The sequence below is a fragment of the Papilio polytes genome, unplaced genomic scaffold, assembly GCF_000836215.1.
Source record: "Papilio polytes unplaced genomic scaffold, Ppol_1.0 DF821845.1, whole genome shotgun sequence".
In the NCBI taxonomy this organism is placed as follows: Eukaryota; Metazoa; Arthropoda; class Insecta; order Lepidoptera; family Papilionidae; genus Papilio; species Papilio polytes.
In genome coordinates, this window is record NW_013527359.1 from 2,078,176 (window position 1) to 2,090,735 (window position 12,560).

General features: G+C 32.5%; 1 protein-coding gene across 1 annotated transcript; it reads right to left on the reverse strand.

Annotated features, from left to right (window-relative positions):
* Positions 1-68: 68 nt before the first annotated feature.
* Positions 69-9,595, reverse strand: LOC106107868 (peritrophin-1). The gene is made up of 5 exons (XM_013288875.1): positions 9,445-9,595; positions 1,902-1,960; positions 1,569-1,731; positions 1,098-1,292; positions 69-807 (listed from the first exon to the last, which is right to left on the reverse strand). The coding sequence occupies exons 1-5, from the start codon at positions 9,491-9,493 to the stop codon at positions 587-589; spliced, it is 687 nt and encodes a 228-aa protein (XP_013144329.1). The 5' UTR covers positions 9,494-9,595; the 3' UTR covers positions 69-586.
* Between the last annotated feature and the right edge of the window lie 2,965 nt (positions 9,596-12,560).

A 12,560-nucleotide genomic window follows, 5' to 3' on the forward strand; every position in this document is an offset into this window, starting at 1 on the left:
AATAATTTTGACAATAAAACATTGGTACAAATTAAACTCATTAATCATTGTTTAAATAACAAAACAACTTTTAAATATATTGTTTTATTTTTTTCACATAATATTTTTTTTATTTACATTTTGTTCGTCGAAGTTATTTACATAGACTTTATTTAAATATATATACTCTCGAAATGTTAACACAACATATAGTTATATTTCTACGGTAACTAATATCACGTTCAATTCAATCTGTTATCAATAACTTTACATGTAAAATAATGTAGGACAAAGTACGAGATGAGAATTGATTAAGAAAATATAAAAAAAAATCTCCTGTTACATCGATTTGAATGAAAAAAGAGTTACTGAAATAAATAGGATTCGGTGGAAATATTTCCAGTATTTTTTTTTTGTTGTTTTTCATTAAATTAAATAAAATATCACAAAACGAAAAGGAAAATAGCAAAATTAGATTATTCGTCTCCCTATTTATATTTTACCGTCATTAAAATGTTAATTTAAAAATTGTTCAAGTTATTGAGAGGTGGAAGATATTAAAAATTCGTTTTCGTTTTGCAATATACAAAGTTTTGAGTAGAAGGAATTACGCATGACCACAGTGGGGAACCAGCTCTGGGTCTTCGCAGGTGAGGCTCTGATCGTCGAATACCTTGCCTTCACCACAGGCGATCAAACGTGGTTGACCTTCCACGCAGGTGATCAGTCTGTGGCAGTCACCGGGGACCGGGAATCTGGGGAACGGCCAGAACTTCGCCGCTTGCGAGTGAGATGGCACCTTCGTTGGGCATTTGAATCCGATGACAGCTAGAACAAATAGATTTGAAATTAGTGTTTTAAAACGGACACGGAAACAGACAAGAATCTTCAAATACGAATATCCTTGTCCGTACCTTACATTAAATTAAAAAATGCCAAATTGACATTTTTTTAAATTTAAGTTTGAGAACAACGCCATCTATGTAAGGAATACTAAACTAAGACTGTTTTGTTTTTACGCTAGTGTAAAACAGTTTCCCTTTTTTTCACAGATTTCGAAGAGAAACTTTGTTAGTTATTTAATGTTTTTAATTACGGATTTATAGCATTTCCCTTACCTTCAGGGTTACAGTAAGGCTGCAGGAGATCAGGCCAGTTGCACCCGTGGATCCTCTCATCATAGACGAGTCCGGGCGTGCAGGGCTCCTGCTCGGGGATACCGAAGGCGCACTTAACATAGCTGGTGGAGCACTCGTGACTGTCCGGGTAGATTCCAAACTGGTACTCGCAACCGGGTGTAGAATACGGCGTCACTAGAAAAGAAACGTTTTTGTATCTTAAGTCAGATTCAATTTATTGTATTCATAACTGCCTTCATTTTAAAATACTTCAATCTTTTTCAAATTTTTACAGAAACTTAACAACGTAACGATTGAAAGCCAACGTTTGCCTAAGCCATAATATTAACTTTGGTTTTTAGGTCTTTAACGAATGATTTTTTCCTTAGATGCCTCTGGGCATTCTTTAGGCTTTTTTTATTCCATTTCAGTTAATACGTCAAATTCAAAGTTCAAAATGCAATATCTTACAATCAGCTTTCCTCTCTCCACACTCCACAGCCCAGTGGTAGTTACAGTGGTTGTGCACAGCGCCTTTGCCGTCGAACAGTAATCCATTCTCGCACGTCTCTACTGTCAACGTGCCGTTTGTACACAGGAAGAACTGGTCGCAAAGCTCTGGATGCGCGTACGCCTTAAATCAATTTTTAGATTATTAAAAAAAGCTAGTAAATGTTTATGAAACTAGGACAAATAAATACATTATTGCTTTAGTAAATCGCGATAAATTTAATTTTCACTATTTTTATTGTTTGCAATTGTATATTTCTATATTTTTTTTGTACTTAATTTTTAAATATTTACCTGAACTCCGTGTTGTTCAGGACATTGTGGCGCATTTTGCAGAAGAATTCCTGCGCTTGCTGAAAAAGAATAAAAAAGGTTGGATATTAAAAATAAAATATTCATGACTGTTTCTTTGTGGACAGTCATATTTATATTCATATTTATATTTTCGTCGATTGTTCATTAAATTCATATAATTTACATACGCTGCCAGTTTCATAAAGATCCAGTCTCACGTAGTCTCTAACATGTTTTTGCTGTTAATCATAACTCAAACAAGTCGCTTGAAAACGTGCATAATAAACGAAACAACCAATCCGCCAACTATGTGTGTTCATCACCATTGATAATGTGACTACTGATCTTGTTGTCTTAGGATTTACGAACGAGATGGGCGCAAAATTATTAAGATAATAAAAAAATGTTTTGCTAAATTATTTAGGATGTAACGACCATGAACAATGTAAATAGAATGTTGAATTGATTAAAATGCAGTTATTTGATGCTATGTCCCAAAAATTACAATGTTTTTAATTATAAGAATTGTTGAAATATTAAATCATTCCACGTGGTTATCCCAAAATATATCTATTTTTTTATTCAAATTTAACTGCGGAATATCACAAATATTTTAATGAATAAAAACTTTGGGCTGAGAAATTCTTTACCACATTGCAACTGAAATCTACACAATTTAAATAGAATTATTTAATGTTTACTTATAAATAGGTAGTTCTTAATACGCTGACAACACTGCTACAAAAATTAGTTTAACCGTAACTGAAAATTTTCTTAAATAATATATTTGACCTCGTTAGCACGCCTAACGTTACTAATCACAATAATAACAATTGAAAATTATAACTAACGACCTCTGGCGGCGGCGGCGCGAAGGTTAACAATCCGATTCGCTAGTTAAACACCAACATCTTGTTAAAACGAAAGCAACCTCCTTAATTAATGTTACTCATAGGTTATTTGTTAGTTTTACTTGTGAAAATAAATATAGTAGGCTTTCAAATGTAATGCAGTAACTATCATACTAATATTATAAATGCGAAAGTTTAGATGGGTAGATGGATATCTGTTAGAGTTTGTAGCCTAAACGACTAAACGCATTACGATGAAATTTGGTATAGATGTAGAGGATAGACTGGAAGAACACATAGGCTACTCACTTTTGTTTTTTTTTTTTTGAATCCACGTGGACGGAGTCGCGAGCGAAATCCAGTATACAAATAAACCGACCCTTTTATTGTCTTGTTAAAAAAACATAGTCAACATGTTTTAGTATAAAGGTATCTACATAATAACAAAGATAAAGTTACATGACCACAACATTGTTTCTAATCGGAGGAAAGGAAACTGTTCCTCTTCTCATCACGTAAGAAGGAAAGTAAATAACGTTTTTGTATTCTACGCACGTAGATAAATCTCACTTGACTATTTTACGTAAAAGAACTTGTGTAGAATTACTAAGAGTGCTTGACATTCTTCCATCTTTAAGAAACAATACAATATTATACTATAACAACTTTTCACTTAAGCTTATAAAATGCTAGTAAATAAGTTAAATTGAAAACATTTAAATACGTTCGTAACGTGTCAGACTGCATTATGCTCTTTAGAGAAAATTACCTGCTCCTAGCTAACGGATGTATAACGATACTTTTTAAATCTTGTAGAATTCACCTTTTATGTATATGTACTGCGTTCAGTGTAAAAGTGAGAGATAGGTTACGTATAGAAACGAAAAGGTTAGTTTGGTTTAGAAAAAGAATACCCGAAAGGTGACAAGATATCAATTACAATATGCCTTTGTATTTAAACTATGCAATAAGACATCTTAAACTGATACAAAGCACGAGCACGCCACAGCTATTAATCAGTAGACTATCGTGTGATTCAGAACTTAGTACGAAGTGCGACTGATCGTGAACGCAGCAATGCTTGTTACACGAAGCGAAAAATCGCATCAGACTATTTCTATTAGTAAAGCAACCGCACTAACTGATATCTTTTATCAGATTTTAACAGTGGTAGTGCCTGCTTTAACATCTTAGCACGAATGGGCCGGCACGCCCGGTGTAATACCACGACCACACAGAAGACAGGCGTGAAATGGAAGCAATTCCGTGTTTCGTTTGATGAGTGTGGTGCCGGAGGCCTAATTTAAGTCCCTTTCTCTTTCCACCCTTTTCTTATATAGAGAGAGGATGGGAATGGGAAGTGGATTTGACGGTAGAGGAGATGCATAGGAAGGGGAAATATCCTCTTTATGTGCGTCCTCCTCCGTCGGAAAAGGATAGGCAACGCATCTGCAATTGCGGATGTCTATGGGTAGCGGTCCCTTCGCCATTTTGGCGTATTTTAGGTGGCCGGTTGCTTGGTTGCCACCTTATGTGATAAAAATAAAAGATAAATTGCACCATTCGCGGTTACTTGATTAGTGGAATGAAGGTGTAAGACACGACGTCACGACATCAGATCTCGGCCATCGCATCAACGACCGCCACTTTTACTTTTGCTGAATCAGACGCATGTATGTTTGTATACATAGTAATTAACATATGCTGATGTGAAAAATCCGCTATATAGAATTCTTCATGAATTCTTCACTAATTTAGGAATTATAAAAAAGTTTAACTGATCAAAATACTATAAATATTGTAAGCTTTTCGTATTTGAGATACAGTTGTTAATTAATTTCGATATATTATGAGTATTCTACGCGACCTTATTGTAAATTATTAATCATTCCATACTTGGACAGTTTGTCATATAATGATTTCAGTAATAGCAAGTAAGGTCGCATAGAAATATTAAAATGCTGCATGATGCATTTTGCGATTTTTTTAATTAATCTGTAGGTTTTAACGTGTTTTGTATTTATTCAACATCTGCAAAATAAAAGCTTACCAGTTTGATTTGTTATAAATTTCTGGTTTTTGTAAAAAAAAGATGTGTAATAAAATGAACAATTAAATCGAGGATAACTGCAAATCAACCTTTAATACAATCAATTCTTTTCTGTTGACATATGTAAAGATCAGCTATGTGAAAACTTTACGCAAATTTGTGTTACTGAACTATAACAGAAATTGGATTTGTTTAATTAAGTTTTGATTAAATAATTAATATGTGAAGGTTAAAAGTTAAATTAGTTGAAAATATTTCATTAAAAAATCTAATAAAAAAACCAAGAATGTTTCTCTAGTTATATAAAAAACCGGTTGAGAAATGTCAATAATTTAAGCCACTAAAATTTATGAGATTACAAAAACAAAAAACATTAAAAAAAGTGGATAAAACGAATATAATATTTTACGAGCAATGCAACATTTTAGCCGCCAATAGAGGCGGAGAAGCGAAAGTAGTACTAACTAGTGGTCAGCCTTGATGCGTTCGCGCAATGCTTTGCTAGGCGCACGCGTTTTAATAATAATATTTTTTTGTTTTAAACTAGATAGTAGATAAAGGCAATAGAAAAAATCATTATATCGCATGTTTATTGTAACTTAATATCCATAGAAATAAGCCTATTGACTCTATTTGAAGCATATTGTGTTCGTAAATGAACAAAGAAATTATACCACGTCTTTAAAAAAATGAATAATGGATTTTTTTAAATGGTCGATCGGTCATTGTCACAGGTTAGAGTAAACAATAGCAGATAATAAATGCTATAATACAGAGGTTTATTACGAATATTTGCATGACAATAAGAAGGTTTTCGTAGCGTCATTGATAACATTTGTAAGATATTTGTTCGAGTATTTATATTCGTTTTAATAATCTAACACAATTTTTGTCGATAAAGTTACGAAAACGTCTTGACGAATATTCGTGATAGCCCCTGTGATCGTAATTCTATACCTATTTTGATGTAATCGCGTCAATACTTAATTGAATTATGAACAATAAATATATTTATATGACTCAGATTGATGACAAGGATGTCATCGTTTCCGCAGACGTTTCCACTGTTACGTAACATTGTAAGATGACTGCGGACAGGTTTCACCGCACCTTCCGCAGTTTTGTAATTGTATTATTCAATGAATATTTTATCGTCTTCACTTTTAGTATACGACACCCGCTAAAAAATAAAGATAGAATAACAACGTGAATTTTTCGAAGTTATTTCTAAAATATTGAAGAAAATTCGAAATTGTAAATTATTGCTTGTGCTCGGCCTGAAATAGTTCGATGCCATCGGATTGACTATGAATGATTATTTTAAATTATTTTGTAACACTATCTCACAACAGAATAAAAAAAATCAAATCACATATTTAGACTAGTGGTTGCCCGCGACTTTATCAGCACAAGATTAACAAAAAGAAGCCTGTTATTGCCGCATATGAACATCAATTACCCTCTTCTGCCCCATCAAAATAGCATCATCCATTTCAGAGATTACCAAGAATAAACGCGGACTTGCGGACAGACAGAAAAAAAATCTATAGCAAGACAAATATGCATTTAAACCGTGTGTTCGAAGTATAACTTATTTTTAATATTACATACAGACACTACAATTTTATTAAAATAGATAGATTATAGATAGCTTGTGCAGAATGTTGTAACTAGGTGAACGTACAAATGATGGTATTCTGAGTAATTGGCTCGTTTAGCGATTGGTTCATTGTATATCGTACACATTACTGGAGCGCCATCTGCTAGTCGTGAACGAAAAACGTGATAACTTTAGAATGTTACAATTTAAAACTTTAAGGGCCTGTTCCACCAAAAAGTTTTTTTTTTTATTACAATCCAATGTGCAAAATATGCGATGGAAATATCGGATTTTGTTACCTTATCTGACAGTGACGTCATTTTTAAGCTATCTGAGCCTCTATCAGCCAGTAGTGGGACAATAATTTTAATTAATATACTATAACTGTTTAATGTAACGTAACAATTTAGTAGCCCTTTTTAAGACCATATGGTAAAGGGTTTCACATGAGTTGGAGATTAAATAAGACAAGGTTAGAATCTGTAAAATGCTTAGAATGTATGAACTGGTTCATTGAGTATGTTATCCACTTGATTAATTTAAAAGTTAAGTTATAAAACAAAATAAGAAAATTACTACTAAAATGACGATTGTAGTTTAATTTAGAAGAGTAAAACATAGAGTATACCCACATGTAATGGATAGACTGGGCAGAAATGGTGATGATACAGTTATACAGAAATCATAACATGTAACATCCTTTTGGAATTCATCATCACCAGCACTATACGTGCACACCGAAGGCTCGGAGCCTACCCTAAATTAGGGTGACTAGGCCATAGTCAACCATGCTGGTCCACTGCGGGTTGGTTGACTTCACAGATATCTTGGAATTTCTTCCCCAATATCAGCAGGTTGCATCACGATGTTTTCCTTCACCGTAAAACCGTCGGGTAGATTATGTACATATGAAAATTCTAAAAATCGAATATCACATTGGAACACGGCGGGAATCGAACCCAAGACCTGTAGATAACAAGTTAAGTGCTTAAACCACTGAGCCACCGACGCTCCGGAATTACAACCATGATAAAATTACTTAAAAGTTTCATTGAAATAATTTGATCAGATAAGTGCGAAAGAAACCTTCATATTAATGGCTTATCGTTAAGTGTAATAGTTACATTTATTCCGCACTGTAAAAAGTTGTAGACTTGTTTATATTTGTTAATAAGTAGTTGTTTATGGAACGTATTTCAGTTTGTAGTATTAACTAAGCAAAGTGGTACAGTGTAAGAGTATTAGTTAGACAAATATGGCCTTTTAAACAAACAATAGAAGACAATGTGTGAAAATTCATAATACCAGCTTTCTCTAAGGTCTATAATGGTGTAACAATATTTCTAACATGCACAATGCCATTGAATATCGATACTTATGATTTTACGTAACTTCCTGTTTAATCGGTCGGCAAATTGTTGACTGATTGCAGGAATAATTTGTAGTAGATATAGAGGCGATACACGCATTTTAAAATCAAATGTTAACATTCCCTACAAGTATACCGTAAGCTGGGGTATAATTTGAGTTATTTTTACTATTATCAAAAAACATAAAACAATATGTTACAACAGTTATTTTAATACAAAAGGAGACGTAGAAGACAAAAGTAAGAGTTCAGACTCGTTGATGTCTTTTGTATGTTCCTACTAAACTAATACTATTGTTGTGTACATTCAATAGATCTTATTTTCTAATTTATAACGTTTATTGTAAATGTTTCTTCTGATGCTTTGCTTCGATCTTTTTAAATTTAAAGGCAGTGCAATTTCATATTCCCATTCTATTCAGATTTGATTGATTCATAAATGATTTTATATAAATTTTTACAATTCAACAAGGAATATTCAACAGTGTAACCTTTTGTTATGTAACAGTGAAACTTCGGTCGTGTTAGACTACGGAACTTTATTAACCTTTGGCGTCCACGATTTACTATACAGAAAGTTTTGCTTCCGTCTGAATCCAAGCTTAATTTACAGATAGTTTAAATTGTCACTACAAACAGGTACAGTGTACATTTAGTGTAAAATTAACCATACTTTAGGTTATTTACTTTCAATTTACATCTTATCCTTCTACTAATAGATAATGTGTTATTATTAACAAGAAATATCGATTCGGCCAACACGTGAATTACGGCCTTAGGATATAATTGTTGTAAATAGAGCTAGTTTCCACCGGTGTAGTTGCCCAACCGATTGGAAAGGGAGTCGGAATTGGTTTGTGTTCGTACAAGGCCCACACCTGTCCGTCGCCGGGCAAAAATAACGGCGACATTTCGACCGCACTGAATACGATTTATTCACTGAAAAGTTTCGTAACAATTCCTTAGTGAAAGTTCAGTAAGGGAAAAGGGCGATTTAATAATTGCTCCAGATTTTTATCAGAACAAGGTCGTATATAATGTTTTATAATACTTCGCAACACACGCTGCGTGTAACAGTTATTTTAAGAATTCTTTTATGTTTCTGAATATCCATATTACTTATATGTGAAAACTTCTTGATAATAAATTCTACAAGCTAATTTGTACCGAAGGTGATTATGTGACGGTTATGAATGTTACATGATCACAGTTTTGGTAACATTAGTCGAACACCTGTCTCGATTTCTTGAATATCCAGTTTTGTGTGTTAAGCATACGAGTTTTATCTTATTTTACATTTTAGAAATAATAAAGAGAGAACAAATTTGATGTCAAAGATTAAATATCAGATAATTTAATTTCTTTAGATTTACTTTTAATTGTTGTTCTAATGCTTGGATATGTTTAGTTAGTATTTAGATGTGAATTAGGCCATTAATGAGTTTCTTACAATAATATGGAGATTTTTTATATGTTATTTTATATATACACTGTATAGTTACATCTCTAGAGTAAATAAATTGCTTAATCATAAGTGCTTTATAGGTTATACACAAAGATGGCTTATAAAACTTAGTATAGTAACCATGTTAATTACAATTAGTAAGTTAGGTTATAATTAAATTAATTAATTATGAATGTAATTTAATTAAATGAATGATTGAATATCTTACCATAAGCAATAGAAGCGAGTAAATACGCGAACTGTACACAAGTCCTCATGATGGCGTGTTTGTTTGTTTGCGTTGCGACGTCCGCGCGTTTTACTGAGCCCGGCGGTACTGGCCGCGCGAGCCACAGCCGGCCAGCAGCGGCGTTGCGTTGTTATATCTATAGTGGGAATATAAATTTGTCAATTATTTGTTTGTTTTATGATATTCTTAAAATCACTCATTGCATTATTTTTATCATCTGTAATTTCATTATAATGATTCAGAATGTGTTTAGTGACAGTTACATTTTTTTTATATACCAAGGTTTTTTTTATTTTTCGTATAGAAGTAAAGAATAGCTTTATTAATCGTATTTTTCTTGTATAAAATATTTATTCATCAAGTACTTAAGATCCCCAATCTACCACATTAATTTGATAATGAACGTTACAAAAATTTTAAAAAGTAACTTCTTGGAAATAACTTATAATAAAGTAAGGATTGCACTATGAATAGTGCATATGTCTGTATTGAGTTCGAGTCACCTATTACGAAAACGGCCATATACCTCAAGCGGCGTGCTTTGTATGACAATTTCATACACGGATCAAGTCTGTCTAGATAGAATATCAAGAATAAATGTGCATTCAAAATTATACTCTATCGCTCAAGAATAAGGCTTGAAATGTTCCACCTGAATTGCAGATGTAGTTTCTTTCATTAATCTTATTTTTTACTAGAATTATATACAGCATTCAACCTTGTTACAATTTTGTATAATAAGGAAATATGTATTTTAGTTTTCTGATACAATAAATTGTAACACACGTACATGGTTTCCTTGATTTCCTTTAAATTTCGATCTCTCTAAAGTTAGTTAACATTAATCCAGTGTACTTTTATTAACAATCTTTTTATTATTAAAAAAGAAGAGACAGCATTCTTAATAAGTGATAATTTCCCAAACACTTTTAATCCACCTATTCAAATAGTTTAAAATTAGAATACGAAATTGTGTACGAACGATATTCAATTGTTGGTAATGACCTCTAAACGAAACATTCTCGAACACAAGCGTCAAAATTAATCAGAAATTAGACAGTGAAGGTAGACTTGATTGTCACGCTAAGAGGGGGCGCACACCTTTGACTAAACTATCTCACATCTGCGATTGTCAATTGTTTCGCAGCCAAATCAACTGTTTAGTTGAATAACTAAATCGAGTAGTGTAGCACTTACATATAAATTCATAGGAATCAAAGCAAGACGAAACAGTCGTGCGATAGTTCAGTTTCTGGTGTACATACGCTCTAATAAGCCTTATCCATTGCTGTTGTTTTATCTTGTCACAAGAGGATTACTTAAGATTAAGGATCGAGTTGACATAAAAAACTTTAAGATTATTCTGTCAGCTTAATTCGTTTCGATATTTGTTCACATTGATTCCTATGTAAATTAGTTATTCTTAATAAATTTATTTATTTACTATAAGCGTTGTAGTAGTTTAATTGTTATGAACCATTTTTTTTTTCACCTATAAAAATCTTATTAGATAATTACTAAATTATTTGGTTGATTGACCATTTAGAAAAAGAGAAGAAGAGAGAAGTTACTTAATAATTAATCAATCGTTTAAATATTCGTTTATAATTTTACGTACTTGCTATTACAATTTTCAGATATTTTTTAACGTTTTAAAATTGTGTCACATAGAGTTATGTCTATGATTTACCTAGATTTACGTTCATATTTGCTATCAATTGTGTCGTTGCTCGGCGACCAGCGATCGGCGACCGGCGACCAGTCCAGCCGGCTCGCTTACGTCAATGTGACCGAACTCGGTTGCACAATGCGCTACAATTATACACCGTAAATGGATCGCAATCAAGCCTACTATTTGTGCATAATCTTATTTGTTATCACATCTGCAATCGTTTTTATACAATCGATTTTGATTATTGATACAATATCGATTTTGATATAGGTTTGTTCAATATTGCATAATGTCGTTATTCGAAGTATACATATGAATAGCCGTTTATCTGTCAATCAAACATTGGAAATAATGGAATATTTAAAAGTTTAAAAAGATGCTGTCATGTTACTTTAATTAACGAAAACAATAAAACCCCTTTAGTTCTAAGGTCTTTACCTGAAGACGATAAGGCTGTCTCTACCTTATCAAACAAAAGGCAGAACGATTTTATCTATATATTCCGATTATTTCGTGAGGCATTTGTTTTCTTTGGTTGATTTATTGCTGGTTTCCCAGCTACATTTAAGCGTTCGATAGTGTTTTTGGTTCGATAACTTCATGAAGTGCGTTTCCGAACTACGTATATTGAGTTTTACTCGGTTGAAAGTTATGTGAACCCAACACTAATGAATCACTAAGGAATGATAAAATAAATGTAAGAAGTGTCGTATTTTCTATCGGGTACATTTTTCTTTGTTCGTGATTAATTCTAACATTGATGTTGACTTTAACAACATATTTAGTAAGGTATTATTTATAGTAATAAAGTACTGCGAAAATGTTGTAATAAACCTTTCTCTCTATTAGTCAATCAAGACCATGCCCATTTATTGACCAAAATTTTATGCAATTTGTACTCAAAATTTGTATTTGCTAATTTATTATTTTGTAATTATTTTAAGACAGAGGTACTTTGTTATGTTTTTTCGTCACAAACCAAGGTTATGTTTCAACAACGCGTAATTAATATTTTTTATGACATTCTTAAATATTGACTTGAAATTTTGTTTTACTTCTTACCGATATTATAAATACGAAAGTTTATCTAGATGGATGGATGGATGGTTGTTTGTTACTATGGATTTCCAGAACAGCACAACAGATCTTGCTGAAATTTTGTCATAGATCTAGACCATAGTCCGAAAGAAAACATAGTCTACATTTTTTTTATTGTGTTGTTGTTGCGTATTGTCTTCTGAGCGTATGCGAGGCTGTATGTATTTTTGATGACATTCTTCATGTAGTATCGTAAGGTTCCAGTCATATTTGTTACTAGCTGTTCCCCTACGACTTCATCCGCATAAAATTATGAAAATCTTATTTTTTTGTTTACATGTGTCAAATAATCAATGGCAAATGTCAAAATACCAATTACCTTACT

What these genes read in the sequence shown, in the direction of transcription:
- LOC106107868 (XM_013288875.1), bottom strand. Translation starts at nt 9,493, where the DNA reads ATGAGGACTTGTGTACAGTTCGCGTATTTACTCGCTTCTATTGCTTAT. An exon ending in ACTCGCTTCTATTGCTTATG is followed by an intron (nt 1,961 to 9,444) that starts GTAAGATATTCA and finishes ATTCTTTTTCAG; the next exon opens with CAAGCGCAGGAATTCTTCTG. An exon ending in CTGAACAACACGGAGTTCAG is followed by an intron (nt 1,732 to 1,901) that starts GTAAATATTTAA and finishes AATTGATTTAAG; the next exon opens with GCGTACGCGCATCCAGAGCT.